The sequence below is a fragment of the Arctopsyche grandis genome, chromosome 1, assembly GCF_051622035.1.
Source record: "Arctopsyche grandis isolate Sample6627 chromosome 1, ASM5162203v2, whole genome shotgun sequence".
Classification (NCBI taxonomy): domain Eukaryota; kingdom Metazoa; phylum Arthropoda; class Insecta; order Trichoptera; family Hydropsychidae; genus Arctopsyche; species Arctopsyche grandis.
This window is the reverse complement of record NC_135355.1, coordinates 39,691,324-39,707,160: the sequence shown is the minus strand read 5'-3', so window position 1 is coordinate 39,707,160 and position 15,837 is coordinate 39,691,324. Positions and strand designations below refer to the sequence as shown.

The following is a 15,837-nucleotide window of genomic DNA, read 5'->3' as shown; positions in this document are numbered from 1 at the left end:
GATTAGCGGTTTGGGAGATAATTGAATTCAAAAACTTGCGAAAAAGAGGACACCAATAAGGGGGAGGTACCATTTCCGGTCAACTTAAAAATTTAAAAAAAATCTACGCCATATCTATAAGAATTTCAATAATCGATACTAAGTTTCAGTTCGATAGGACTAACGGTGTTCGAGAAATCTCCAAAATACATGCCCACACATTTTTTCGAGATCGCGAAACCGTGATCAGTGATCGATTCTGAGTTCGAATCAGTCAAAATCTCGATTTGGAATTTTCGCATGATCACACAGCTTCATCTATTGTCACTACGTACATAGATAAAGTAAATAAAAAGGCAGAGAACCGCTGCAACAGAGAGAGGCATAGCTCTCGCCAGACGTCATGGGTTCGCGACGAGCCGTTGCGCAGTCGGCACGGACGTCTCGACCCAAAAAATAAAACCAAATGGACTATGAGCGCGAAATGCATACAACGCAGATATCGAAACTCTTATAATCCGGTTACGTAAAGTCTGCTTTGGAAGAGTGGGGTGGGGTGGGGTGTTGCATATGGTCTTGTCGGCCTTGATCTTGACTGCAAGTTGCCGCCAATTCGGTGACTGCCAACGCTCACTCGACTCTATTTCTGGGCCTCGTGCTCGTGCTCGTGCTCAACAGACACACGAGGTCGTGACTGATACACAACACTGATACTTTGATACCCAGTTGACTATTCATACTGGTCGAAAATGTGTCCACTCTGCAGCTGAAAGTCCAAAGACACCAACTAACACCAGTGGCGACCTATGGAACACTATTCTACTACTACTACTGATCCAGTGATCATTTACACGGATGACCGTCACTGCACCGACAGTTAAAAAATCGAAAATGTTCGTTTACCATGCCTAAATATGAAAAACGGTTAGTATACATATCAGTATATATATATATCTCTCTCCCTCCCCCGTCGTACATCCTCACTTAATTTGCGCGAGCAGGATACAACAGGAACAAGAGGAACAGGCTTTTCCTCCCGTATCCTGCGCGCGCACATTAAACAAGGCTGTATGACGAAAAAAGAGATAATTTCACCGCATGCCACTGATGTATATTATATATACATAGTACGGTTTAACATGCACTCTTTTTTTTTATCTTTCGACTTGAGATCTTTCGATTTTCGATCTTTGCTTTCCGATATTTGACTTTCGGTGCCGTGAGGTAGACCCCATTTATACACACTATTCTACTTTATCTATGTACGTAGTAACAATAGATGAAGTTTTGAGATCATGTGAAAATTCGAACTCGAGATTTTGACTGATTCGAACTCAGAATCGATTACTGATCACGTTTTCATGATCTAGAAAAAATGTGTGTGTGTGTATTTTGGGAATTTTTTGAACAGCGTTAGTCCTATTGGACTGAAACTTAACTATCGGTTACGGAAATGGTACCTCCCCTATAGATGTCCTCTTTTTCGTAAGTTTTTGAATTCAATTATCTCCCAAACCGCTTACTGAATCGGACTGAATTTTTTTTACATATGATAGAAATTATAAATTTTATAATTTAATATTTTTTGAATATTTTTACCTGAACCGGAAGTAGTACTTTTACTCTAGAGAATTGAGGTTTTTTATATTTTTCTCAAAAATCTTTTAGTTTATTGAACTGAAATTTCATATCTAGAAGTTTAAGCTTAATAAAAAGTTGTGTATAAAATTTGGTAAGCATCAGTCAACCGCAAGTGGCGGTTTACTCTTGTTCTATTTTTCTTCCACTATTTTTTTCGACCCCTTTGACGTCTGTGTTCTTCACGAAAAAATTCAAGTATAATTCTTGTATTAATGTAATAAAAAAATCGCTTAATTTAATAAACTGGAAGTGGGATTTTTTCCTCTTAGAAAGGTCAAAAATTTTGTGGCCACTATTCTGTCCACACCCCTGAACGTATCAAGCTGAAAATTTATATTTCTATTATTTATGTACTAACTTAAAGCTGATAAGGGTTTGGTAAGAATTCGTAAACCAGAGGTAGTAATTATTTTTAAAACAATATTTCATTATTTTATTTTGACCTTTTAAATTATTTTTATTTTTTTGATATTTAATGTGTATAATACTGATAGTGAATTTAAATAATAAAAAAATTTTGAACAAAATCCGAAAGCCGGAAGTAGAACTTTTGTCTTGTGCAAGTTTCCATACATATGCGCTCAATTTGTATCGAAAATGCTGTCATAGCTATTAGTATTTCATAATGCTGCTAATATTAACTGCTTTCACTCTCATTTTTAAATATGTATTTATAGTTGAAGGGTATAAACAGGACCGAGTAGATAAAGGGAATAGGTACAAATTAGCTGATGAATTCAGTTTTGCATTTTTAATACTACGTGGCATGTTTTTCATAACGCCAAAGTTTCGAACCAAAATTCCTCATTATACAACTTCGCTATACGCGAAATTTTATCTTTAAAAATGAAGTCACGTAAAAACTGATAAAATCGTAGTACATATCGCGATTTATTTTTATTATTTTGCTCCTCGTTGAATTCAGACATGTCCTCGCAGATTACCTACATACTTTACTATTGCGACTTATTTCCGTTAAGTCGCAAAAGAATAGCGAGCAAATGGGGCTTACAAGGGTGACTTCAGGCATTCCTTTTTATTCTGTTTCGTGCACAATTTGAAATCAAAACAAAATGCAAATGCACGTATACCAGTTAGAATAAATAAAAACCTCTTGATTATATTACATATGTATATGTACGGGTATAAAATGTGTGATCCAAGAGTTTGTAGTTTTCCTTATGTATTTTAATAAAGCACATATTTTAAAAGTGAAGATCGGAAATCTGTATTGCATTTGAAATTTTGGTATGTGGCAATTATACATTGAACACATTTAAACCGTTAAAGTCATATAAATATGTAGGTTAGATGGTTATTTCGTCACACTGAGGATTGCTCGTACAAACGTCACGACTAAAGGTAGGATAGTCACAGTGCTATCCATTGTTCGGCAAACCTTTAACAATGCATTTACAACCTTTGAACAATACACGGCCCCCTCAGGCTCCGGTGACTAGTCACGACAACAATACACAGTTTTTAAATGGTGCTCACTTTTTATCAAGTGCACGAATGCGTACACCTGGTTACCGCACAACTGTCATGGAACCGAAAATTTTCATATTAACTCTTGGCTATTAAAGTATAACTATTAGGTTATAAGTAATAAGTAGAGGTAGGACCAGAAGCGTGCTTTTTCCAGGAATCAGGGCGTTTTGGGTCTATTTTCCAGGAAATAGAGCAAACTACAAAGCTAGAGTGCAATAAAAAAAGGTTCATCATAAAAATGAACAATGCACGGCGAACAATAAACAAAGAACGGCGCGCTTCCGGTCCTACCTCTAGTAATAAGGCATGCGCTTTAGAGCAAAAACACACTGAAAGGCACTTGGTACGTGTTTTCTTTAATTCCTCATGACTTCCAGCCAAAGAAGAGCGTTCCCAGTTAATTTTTTTTTAATTCGTACCATTTTATTATTTCGACAGATTTCTCATATATTTCTTCAAATATGGGATCACCGTTATCGGTCACTGTCAAAACTATGTGAATGCAAGGATAAAATATCGAAAACACTCCTAGGGGTAAGGTTTACGAAGGGATGCTAGTTTTACACTGTACACATTTGGCGTACTGTGTAAAACTAGCTAAAAATACAAAGCACGTACATACCTCTATGTGTGTCTTTACCTTAAGAGCCCGACAAAACCGAACGATTTGCGGGCAACTAAGTGAGTGACTTTGTTCCGTGACCAGATCAAATGTACGCAGTTGTATGGAGCATGCCACAGCAGGCAACTCACTGGTTGCCCAAGCTATAAAGTCACCCGACCAGAGAAATTTTATAATAATAGAAGTGGCTTTAATCGTCATATTGTTGTCAGGTGAGGAATGTCCATAGACCTTTTCAAATAGTTTTGGCGTCAGTCGTATTTGATGCTTGGTGCTCGACATATGTACATATGTATGTCCGATAAAAACTTCTCTGTTTGTTTATATTACTCGCAAGATGGGCAAGTGCATCATTAAAAATTGCACAATGCATTCAAAACACACACCATAAACAACATGGGATACATTTTTATAAGTAAATTGATCGTTTAAGTAACATATTATTCAATTAACATCGTAGTTTGACAGTTTTTAAAAGTGTCATGGCGATCGCCCGCATTCTACATAAAATTTCAGGGGTAGCACCAGAGAAATGTAAATTTTTTTTTTAAATAAATGTAAAAACATTTCTATTGGTGGCTTCGAATACTCAACTATATTAATAACCAATTATTTAAGTTTAATTAATATAAACATCGTTCATTGTATATTATACATATTTTTGTTGAAACTATACATTACACGTTAATTTAAGAGTTCCCAAGGACAGAAAAATACAAGAAAGTGGATAAAAATAATCCGCCAACTCAAAAAAAAAAAACGGATTGGCCACCAACGCCCAACACCACCATATACTCAAATTGTAAATAAATCTATATCAAAATAAAACTTTAATTTCTGTAGTGAATATTTGATGACCCTGATCATATTCCGTATGGAGACGCGCGGCGTATTATTGACACAGTTTATTTATTCGTAAAGGCACTTCTATTATTATAACATTTCTCTGCACCCGATATCAGAAACGAAATAAAAATGCGACCATTCATCGTATGTATGCGTGTACTTCAGTTTGTATATCTCAAAATTTGAAGTACATACATACATATCTCATTCAACGCTGTCATTACACGAGTTCTTCATCATTTTCTATTACTTTTATGACTCTTCACGCACTTGTACATCGTCATAAACATAATGGTGCGTCTGTGGCCAGATTGGCCCGCGGGTTTTGGCCCAATTTGCGAATTGCAACACGTTGGCCGACCTTGCAGTCCATTCCTTCCACGATAAATCCATCAATCAAATATGGCGATCATCTCGAGAGCGTGGGTGCGCTGCGTTGCTTCGCTTCGCTTTTTTTTTTGTTGTTTTATTTTTTTTGTTTGCGATGTATATTATATAATATAATATAAGCGTGGTCCGATCAGGATGTTCGTGGTCGTATTGTGCATCGTTGATGACACAATGATTTTATCCAGTCTTTTGGAAACGTTTGAAAAATCTTAATTTATCCAAGGAGTGGGTGTATAACAACAACACTTTCTTATGGCTTCGCTGTGTAATTTGCATGCTTATTACATACACTCGCACTCTGATGCTAAAAATATAAATCGCATACGTGTCTATCATCGTCAGATGCAATCCCGGCATTCTGCCCAATTACATAACATCGGAATCAACTGTCAATGTTCTAGATATGCGAACATTTAAATATAAATTAGTATCGAAATAAGTCATATCTCTATTTTATATAATATTGAATGTCTGTCTGTGTGTCTCGTATAGGCTCCTAAACCACTGAACCGATTACGATGGAACTTTCAGGATTTGTTGTATGCATGTCCGGGAAGATTACTGTTAAAAAAAAAACGGGAATTAGTGTCATTGCAACACAATAATTTTAAATATGTTCGCTGCCTGCGCTTTTCCAACAAATGGGAACGAGAACGGGAACGGGAACGGGAACTGCATGCGTTATTGTGGCATTGCAACGCATGCCGGGTTCAGCTAGTCTATATATGTATAATATTGAATGTCTGTCTGTCTCGTATAGGGTCCTAAACTACTCAACCGATTACGATGGAACTTTCAGGATTTGTTGTATGCATGTTCGGGAAGATAACTGTGGAAAAAAAAGCGGGAAAAAACCTCTTAATAATAATATTCGTAATTACGATTTTACCGACGCGATAGAATGAAGAGCCATTGTGTAGTCAAGGACATGTGTTCGTTGGTAACCGCGTGGCCAGTTGGTTTATGACGACACGGTGTTGAAGAGACGTTGTTGAGTTCCAACAATAACTTAAAACGGGAACGGGAACGGGAACGCAACGGGAACGGGAATCGCATGCCTTATTTTGGCATTGCAACGCTAAAAATAAAAATTATCAATTATTTCGAATTAACTTAAATATATTTATATGACATTTTTCACCTGAGCTTTATTTTTTTATTAATTACTATTCAATATAGGCTAACGTTTTGAGAACTAGTAACGACATACAGTTATGTAATCCAAAAATTTTTAATTTACCGGTAAATACCGGTATACCGGTAGTAGGAAAAATCATTTACCGTTTACTGATTTATGAAATTTGACGGTAAATTGCAATCCCTAAATACGCTGGGGGCTAAATCTTGTGTTTATTAAAAAACACAGATCAACCGTCTCCTGCTGCTAGAATTTTCTGATTTTTCTAGCTTAATTATAGTGACGGATCCAATAAATCGGTATTCTCTCCCACAGTTTATCAAAAATTCGAGTTATTAGCATCTCGAATTTGTTGAATCTTATAAAATGCTACCTAAATGCATTTCTGTGTTTCAAAAAGTTTTTTTTAATTGTCCATAGATGTCTCAATTGTATTCAGTTGTTTGTACTTCTGTACAAAACAAATAATCTAACCATATGTGTCGATTAATTAATCATGGCACATATTATGTATGTATGTAATAAAATAAAATAAATAAATAGATGTACTTCCCGTTTTATTGATTTGATTGTAAAATATACCAAAACTAATTAAATAAATGTATATATTATACGCGCGCCATACAATACTACATATTTCAATTTTCAACAGGCATACGAATAATATTTAATTTATCAATAAATAATGAAAAGGTTACGAATTTTCACCGTCTATGTATAATAAATGTTAATTTTAAATATGGTAAACACTGTTTTTTTTTTCAAATCGTATTAAACACGCATTTTACATACGATTCATAATAAAATCGTTTTTTTTAAATCCGATAAACGCTTTAGAAAATCGCATGAAATAAATGTTAACGATAATAGTTCTAGTTTCGCTCGACATCGAATTCGATAAAGTTCACGGAATTTTCACTGACATTTATTTGAATCATTATACATATTTTTGCGCTAAATCACAAACGTAATATTACACATTTGAATTATGATGCTATTCGATACGTACACGTTTTAGCAAGGTTTGAGTCAAGGTTGCACACTGGAAGTGTCAGGATATCGTCTCGTTTGACATTCAAAATTCAATTACAATACTGAACCGATATCGCAAATCTGAATACTAAAAAAAAAGAAACAATTACAATGCAACTTGCCATCGAACAATAATACGTGGAATTCTCAATGAAGTAATATAAATTCAGTGGTGTCATCCAAAATCTGTAGCAACGGGTTTCTCACAACAACAAAAAACACTAAAGCCAGCAGCGTGGCTTGGTGGTGCATTGATACTAAGCACCGAGAGGCACCGGGTTCAATCCTGGTCACCACTATTTGAATATGGTTTCAAAAATTTATTATTTATAACTAAAGGGCGGATAGGAAGCGTGCTTTTTCCAGGAATCAGGGCGTTTTTGGTCTATTTACATAGCTAGAGTGCAAAAAAAAGGTACTTCATAAAATTGAACAAAGCACAGCAACAATTAACAATGAACGGCGCGCTTCCGGTCCGATCTCTATTTATAACATAGATGTCTCGCTAATTTCCTTATATATAGTATTTGTATTACGCTCGTATGTCTGGCCACAGTGACGCGTTGGAGTTTTATGTAATGTCACTGTAACTAATATGTAAATAAATAAACTGCCACGACAGGAGTTACTTAATTTTTGTACATAAGTACTAATATTTTTTTTAAATATAACAGTATATAGAAAACACATTGAGACATCTATGGACAGTTGACAATTTTTTTTATACACTATTAGTAAATAACATTTTATAAGATTCAACAAATGCGAGATGCTAATAACAAGAATTTGTGAGAATCTGAAAGGGAGGATGCCAATTTATTGGAACCGTCACAGAAATTAATCTAGAAAAAATCGGAAAATTCTAGCAGGATGGGATCGATGAAAGAAAATGCCAATTTTACAGGAACCATTTCAGTGAAAACCAGTAAAATTGGCAAACTCTGATAAGAAATGATCGAGACCTGGAGTCACAAACCAAGGTCTGGCCAGCAGCGGGACTCTAGTGGGACTCGAATCCGTGACCACTCTGTTCGACAGCATAATATGCTAACCACTAATCCACGCCGCTAGTTGAACTGTGTTACGACATTTGATGTGAAATAATGATTTTACGGCTTAGCTGGAGAGAGGATTCAATCGATTCTAGATTGGAACTCTCCCAGTCGCAAATGTGGTGTTGTTAATAGATGTAACATAACACATGTTTACAGCTTCGGGGAAAGGATTCAATCGATTCTAGATTGGAACTCTCCCAGTCGCAAATGTGGTGTTGTTAGTAGATGTAACATAACACATGTTTACAGCTTCGGGGAGTAGATTCAATAGATTGTAGATTGGAACTCTCCCAGTCGCAAATGTGGTGTTGTCAGTAGATGTAAAATAGCACAAGTTTACAGCTTCGGGGAGAGGATTCAATCGATTGTAGATTGGAACTCTCCCAGTCGCAAATGTGGTGTTGTCAGTAGATGTAAAATAACACAAGTTTACAGCTTCGGGGAGAGGATTCAATCGATTCTAGATTGGAACTATCCCAGTCGCAAATGTGGTGTTGTTACTAGATGTAACATAACACAAGTTTCGGGATTGATATATTAATAAGTAAACATTGAAAATACAGTGCAGGAGAGCGACTGTTTATTTACAAAAGCATTTAGCAACAGGTATCTGGATTTTTTATTATTTTAAACTAACGGTTTCCGGAAACCCACTGGAAGATTTAAATAATTCGCAAAAATTATATAGGTATATTAGCGAATAGACAGGTACGTATGATTACCGATAAAAGGAAATTGTACGCAATTATCAAACCGATTTCAGAATATAACCCATTTTACACGTCTCATAAAATGTGATATTGATCTATAAAAAAAAATGGTCGTAACGGTAGGGTGATCGAAATAATTATATTTGACACATAATGGACGCACACTCGTTACTTGTGGCCTAAAAAATGTGGAAATAATTACTTCGATGTTTTTGACCTATGGCAAGGAGAACGACGTTGGCCGAAAATAATGCGACCGTTTTTTTTTTTGCAAAATTTTTTATGTACTTATTTAAACCCCCCCCCCCCCCAAATTCGTAGTTTTTTACATTATATTTGGGTCGTAAATTTCAGTGTGTTCACTGACACGTGTCCACCTGTTGATTCCGAATCGCTCTCAGAGTAAATATTATACCATTGACATCTATCGGTGAATCTCCACACTACTTTTCACTAAATCGTGACCGAAAATTTTAGTAATAAATCGGATATATTCCGTTTGGTGCGATTACGTTGTTATAAATATTGAATTTATTAATGCCATAAATATCAACTTTGTTCGCGATATGGTAACATCCTGTTGGTCAAAAATCGCTTGAAAAGAATTGCACAATTTATTCAAATGCGTTTAAGAGTTGCCTCATCAGACGGAATATTAAATATATTATTCGCTTATATAATATTTAAAAAAAAATCGTCGAATCAAAAAAAAGTGAATGCCGTAATAACATTTAAGTATTTTTTTTTTTTATTATTTAATTTGTTTTTAAAACTTTCAGTTCCATTCGAGCTAAAATTCAGTTATAAATAAATTAATTTCAATTAATCACTTATGTAATTTAATTTTAATTGTAATGAATACTAAATGTCACTTTTCACTTACAACGAAACTTTTTATAATAAATTCATCAAAAAAAATCATTTTTAAGTAATTTTTCTTAATTAACGCTATAATGAATAAAATGAAATGTTTACATACAAAGTGCAAATTTTTTCAACAAAAAAGATGCATTTCGTTGAAAAACACAAAAACGTGTTTAATTTTATATTTAAACTGCATAGTAACCAGGTGCACACATTCGTGCACTTGATAAAAAGTGAGCACTATTTAAAAAACTGTGCATTGTCGCTGTGACTTATGTACATATGTATGTGTAATGTGACCATATTTCACAAGACTCAAAATGGGACGCTCCACCAAAATATTGTCCCCCCCCCTACTTATATAAAAAAAATTATGTTGCATGCCCAAAAATTTTATAATTTTTCCCTCAAATAACAAGAAATGTTAGCAAGGAATTATAATTATTTTTCAGAAAGTAAAATTCTACGGAAAGTAAAAAAAACAAGGAAAATAGAAACAAGATAAAAAATATTCATTTAATATAATATTTAATTTTCGTGCGCCGCAGGTAAATTTTTTTCTGAAACGTGTAATATTAGCAAATAAAATTACTGCGAATTTTCCAAAAAGATATTCTCGGCTTCTTTTGTTAAGTAATATATTTGTTACAGAAGAAAATGAAACAAGATGAAATATTTAATACAAAACAATGTTGTATTTTACAGCTATTTTAAAATAAGTATAATGAAAATAATAACACAAAGTGTTTTGCTTTTAAATTCTGTGTATCAGTGAATTTTACGAAAACGACAGGACGAACACAAAGAAGAAAAAAATCGTCAGACGAAAAAGCGAAAGAAAGCTAATAATAGGCGTGTAATAAATAATTAAATTATTACTAATAAATAATAATAAAAGGAACTGTTCCGGCCAAAACGGGATGTACGGTCACCCTACATGTGTCACAGCGCATGCGCGTTGTCTCTGTAACGCATGTACGAACAATCATCAGTGCGAAGAAATAACCATTTTAATATACCTACTGATATCACTCGATAGTAAAATGCGTGTACGCTTATTTTCCAAACAGACAATGACAACTCAATTCATCTTAATTTGTATGGCTGTCACATATTGACTTCATATTGTCACCTCACTGTCATTTATTTTACAAATTCGTTTCCGAGACGATAAGTTTATTTGTTTTTGCTACTTTTATGACTGATCTGTCATTGTGGCTGTTGACTACTTATTTGCATTGTTGTACGAGGTACAAATTACAATTGTCAAAAGAAGCGGATCGCTGTAAAATTGTACATGTCGTAACAGATACTTACCTATGGACTATCATCTGCCAGCACATGTTATAATTCCTCACTATGACTACGGCACCGGTTCTGTGATTACTAGTCAAATGCGAACCGGTCGCTCTAGATTGGTCACACGTGATCACCCGTCACACTAAAACTGGTCACGAGAAAACTGGTCACACCCAAAAATTAAAAACTGGTCGAATTTTTGGGTGTGACCAAGTTTTCGTGACTAATTTTCGGGTGTGACCAGTTTTCTCGTGACCAGTTTTAGTGTGACGGGTGATCACGTGTGACCAATCTAGAGCGACCGGTTGTCTTGTGACTGGTTCACATATGACTAGTAGTCCGTTTACCGTTCATCCCTACCCATCTCCTATCTTACTTTTCTTACACTGCTATATCCCAGAACTTTTTCTTTAGCTTCTTTCATTATATGTGTTTCTAATTTCGTTTCAGCGGCGGGAGCTAGCTCAGACATGGGAAGTGAGCACTACTGCCTAAGGTGGAACAATCATCAGAGCAACTTGCTGGGAGTGTTTAGTCAACTGCTGCAGGACGAGAGTCTGGTCGACGTTACCCTCGCCTGCTCAGAAGGCGCTTCCATCAGGGCGCACAAAGTCAGTACCCACATCAAAATATGTACATGTATATAAAATAACTAACCATCGAATAGTTGTTGGGGCTATAGCAAACAATAATAGACCGTTCCATTACTGTTCAAAGCAAAAGAGCAAAAAAAATATGTAAAAACGTAGTTTTTTCAGAGAAGTATAATAATAGTATGAGTGGCCTTAGGCGTCATAGTATTGTAAGATCGCGGTATGGCTATCGCCATACTTGATTAGTTTTCGCCACTCTTTGGCTCCGTACGAATGACCTTGTTCAGGCTTGTATCAGGATTGTTTTCGGGATCCAGAACGATGAAATGAAATGCGTCCTTCTTTCTTTTTGTTTTATATTTAATTGTAATTTAATAGTACACTTTCATGTGTTGCTTCATAAGGTGCGTCCCGACGACTGCTGTGTGTATTCGTGGGTCTCGAGTGACTGATTTCACGTGTCTATTCTTCCGAATTGCTCAGTTCGTCTAAGAGAAGTGTCTCGGTTGACCACTTCTACGTGTCTGTCTGACCGTGCGTGAGCATTGCACCTTATAGAGCAATTACACTGAATGGAGGGGGAACTAGTTCATAACAGCCATTAATGCAAGTCTGTCCAGCCACAATCCCCACATATGTGCATTGTGCTACTTTTAACGATGCACTTCCCCATATTGTGAGTAATATGAACAAATGCTGATCAGACAGACATCGAACACCAAACACCTAGCACGACTGTGGCAGAAAATAATTAAGTATGGCGATAGCCATACCGCAATCTTACAACACCATGACGCCTAAGCCACTTCTATTTTTTTTTTACAAAATTAACACTAGTGCTCCGATCACTAACCTAAATTTAATAATGTAGAACGTAGCCCCATTTTCCAAACCTCCAGTACTTTTTAATTGGGTGAACATTACACAATGTCCATTGTTTTGAACTTACATAGTTCTGTTTGAGTATGTGCCTCTTCTTTAGCACACCACTGTTTTCTGTCAGCATTCATCCTCATTTTTCTCCAATTTTTGCCTGATCGCCTTCAGCACCTTTTTAGTTTAAGTTTAAAAAAGTTACAAGCAGGGTAGGTCGCACAAGGAAACCAATCAAAATGTGCTTCGTATGGATGTTCTTGTTAAAACTAACGAAGAGTTTCAATATCATCACAGTCAGATCCGCGTGCGGTCTACTTAACACTACTAAATTAATGTCGTGGACTTTCTGTGTGGATTGTACCAGGTCGAAAGTGTTAGGATTCAAAGTTTTAATCTTACATAATCTTCAAATTTAAGTAGCTTGACACTTGAGTATATTTTTCAATTTTGTCAATAGTCTAAGCCAGAGCATCGTAACCTGATGATTTAGCAGCCCTTTTAGTGCCGTACGCACCACTTTGATCTAACGTATACGAGCGAGATCGCGTGTGAAGGAGAAAACCGATATTAGTTAACGTTTTGTCATCTGTGTATGTAGGGACTAGCTAGCGACTGCCGATTAAGTACATATGTATGTATGTACGTAGCTAACAAACTCTACGAGTCGTAAACAACGTTTTCTACGAATACCAAAAGGTTGCGTGGCTCTGGCCTAAGTGATCATGTGATCTGGTCCAAATTGTGACTGCCCACCATGTGATCTGGTCCAAAATTTTAATTATCTTTAATGTGTTTTTCCAGGTGGTCCTTTCGGCGTGCTCTTCCTTCTTCCAATCGCTGTTCGTCGACCATCCCTCGCGACATCCCATCGTCATATTGAAGGACGTTCACTTCTCTGAGCTCCGCACACTAGTCGAGTTCATGTACAAGGGTGAAGTGAACGTGGAGTATTGTCAACTGTCAGCGCTGCTGAAGACTGCTGAAAGTCTCAAGGTCAAAGGTCTCGCCGAGATGACCAACATGAACTCAGCATCGGCGATGGAAGTGGAGGGAGCCGAGAGTGCAGCAGCGATGCAGCCTGAAGACCTGGCTGTGACGAGACCGACGCCTGCAACCCCCCAGGAGACCATTCGGGAGGACTCCAGCCCTCCGAGGACTTCGCCCTTACTCCACGTTCGGAGACCGCGTCACGAGGCCAGGCACGAGACCTCGAGGCACGAGACGCGCACCGAACACAGGCACGAACCAAAACACGAATTGCGGCACGAGTCGAGGCACGAGGCGCGTCACGATACCAGACACGAATCGCGCCACGAATCTCGGCATGAATCCCGCCACGAATCTCGACACGAGTCGCGCCACGAAATCAAGCACGAATCGCACCACGAGCCTCCAGCCAGAGATCCGGGCGCGAAGGAGGAACCACCCGACGAAGTTATGCGGACCAGCTCACCGGAAGACGACCTCTCCTCATTACATTCTAATTGTGGAAATAGTGATAACATAGGTATAATCAAATTAATATGTTTTGTAATCGATTTGAACCTCGCGTCAGTAGGCGAGCTTCCTAACCCATGATTAGGACCCTCTGAATCTGCATACCAACTTTAGCTTGTCAATATCGCTCACGTATATACCCACAACGAAAAATATTAATTTAAATTTCCCACGATAGATCTAGTGGATCTCGGACAGTATCAAAAGAATGTCCCGTGCCTCCAACCAATCGATTTATCTCGCCAAAAATTTCGAACAATTAGTTTGTTTTTCATATATCTTAAGTTTTGATTTTACCATATTAACCTTTCCTCCCCTGTGATATGTATTTACTACAACTCGACTCTAATAATGGGAATATCGATATGAAATGTAATAGATACGAGGTTCTGAATTTTTGTATTCCTCCGTAATATAATTACGAATTACGTCAATTTATGTGTACAAAATACATATCATCGGAGCGCGCGGATGTTTTTGGCACCGTAAGGGAAAGGTTAAAAACGACGCTCATTAGTCACCTATAACAGTTTAATTAGGGTGATTTTGATAAGTTTTGGCTGATTAATGATAATCCAAAGTCGCCTTTTTGCCGGAAACTCCCATACGCTCGCAGCAACCATTTGCATGACGGAAGCAACCTTTTCATAAAATCGACATTGTTTCAAAAATGAAAGTTATTGAGAGCTTATTTGCATAAGTTCAAGTGCATCTATCTACTCGATAAGTTCACGTGCTTCCTTCCTTCCCTCCACTGATGTAATGTCAGATGTGAGTGATGGATAAAACAAGCTCATGCTTGTTTTAACAGCTTAAAAAAATTTAAAGTGAATATGAAGATCATCACCAGCCTTTGAATTCATTCCAACCTAGCACTATATTTCTTACATCATTGTATTTCACATACTCTGGAATACCACATGCCACCCAATCTCACCCGGACCTACCTCCGCTCCACGAAAAGATGCAATTGCTTACTGTTATATTTGCTATTTTTTGCTCACATTTTTCAAAAATTGAGAGTGAGCTACCTTAAAAAAGATGACTTTTATCCATCTACCCACCATCCTTCTTCTAATCACATGTAAAAATGATATTTTTATGAAGCGGTCTCGGAGTACATGTGTATGTCTTACAAATCCCAGTAGAGTTACCTGATTAAGCTTTTCATAAACTTGATTTCAGGTTTAAATATGAGTATAAGTACGAATAACAATAATTCACTGATGTCGTGTAATCCTGTGGAACTGCGATTGGGGGTGCTTTCTGGACTTTCGGGAGTAGGCGGAGAACCAATAGCGGGTCCATCGGGACTTCCGCCAGTTCAGCAAGTGCCACTGGTAATAAATTTATATATAAGTATATATGTGTGTATCATGTCTATGTACTTAGGCTCAATGTCCTTGTTCTGAATTTGAACGTTGCTAATTTTCAGTCCTTGAAAAAGGAAGTCGATTGGGATAGAATGCCCGATGATAAAAGTTGCGGTGAAAGTTCCTCTGAATACAAACATTCTCTTCATGAGTCGGTGAGTTACTTCACTTTTTATGCATTGATGTTGTTGTTTTTTTTTTGTAAATTAATAATATATATTTATTTATTATGCACGGTAAGTATATTATTGATTTTTTTTACTAATTCGCTATAAGTCGCATATTTTTTTATAAAAATCTAAATGTTTTATCGTTTTGAGTATGAATTATATAACAAGTTGCTAATATCGTGCAAATTATAAATTTATTTTATAATTTGCAACTTTTATTAAACTTGGGAAAAAAATGTGAAACGTTCTGTACGCATATTG

The 15,837-nt window shown here is 36.5% G+C and overlaps 1 protein-coding gene across 20 annotated transcripts in view; it reads left to right on the top strand.

The window, feature by feature from the left end:
- Window positions 1-15,837, top strand: part of mamo (maternal gene required for meiosis) — a 144,366-nt gene that overhangs the window by 113,018 nt on the left and 15,511 nt on the right. For 19 of the 20 annotated variants that reach the window (XM_077442774.1, XM_077442736.1, XM_077442742.1 and 16 more), the window contains 4 exons: window positions 11,518-11,678; window positions 13,338-14,043; window positions 15,219-15,373; window positions 15,469-15,561. In XM_077442774.1, the coding sequence (XP_077298900.1) occupies window positions 11,538-11,678; window positions 13,338-14,043; window positions 15,219-15,373; window positions 15,469-15,561 (1,095 nt within the window). In that variant the 5' untranslated portion in view covers window positions 11,518-11,537. Of the gene's footprint in view, window positions 1-525; window positions 904-11,517; window positions 11,679-13,337; window positions 14,044-15,218; window positions 15,374-15,468; window positions 15,562-15,837 lie in introns of those variants that run through there. The other variant, XM_077442712.1, reaches the window with a different exon arrangement.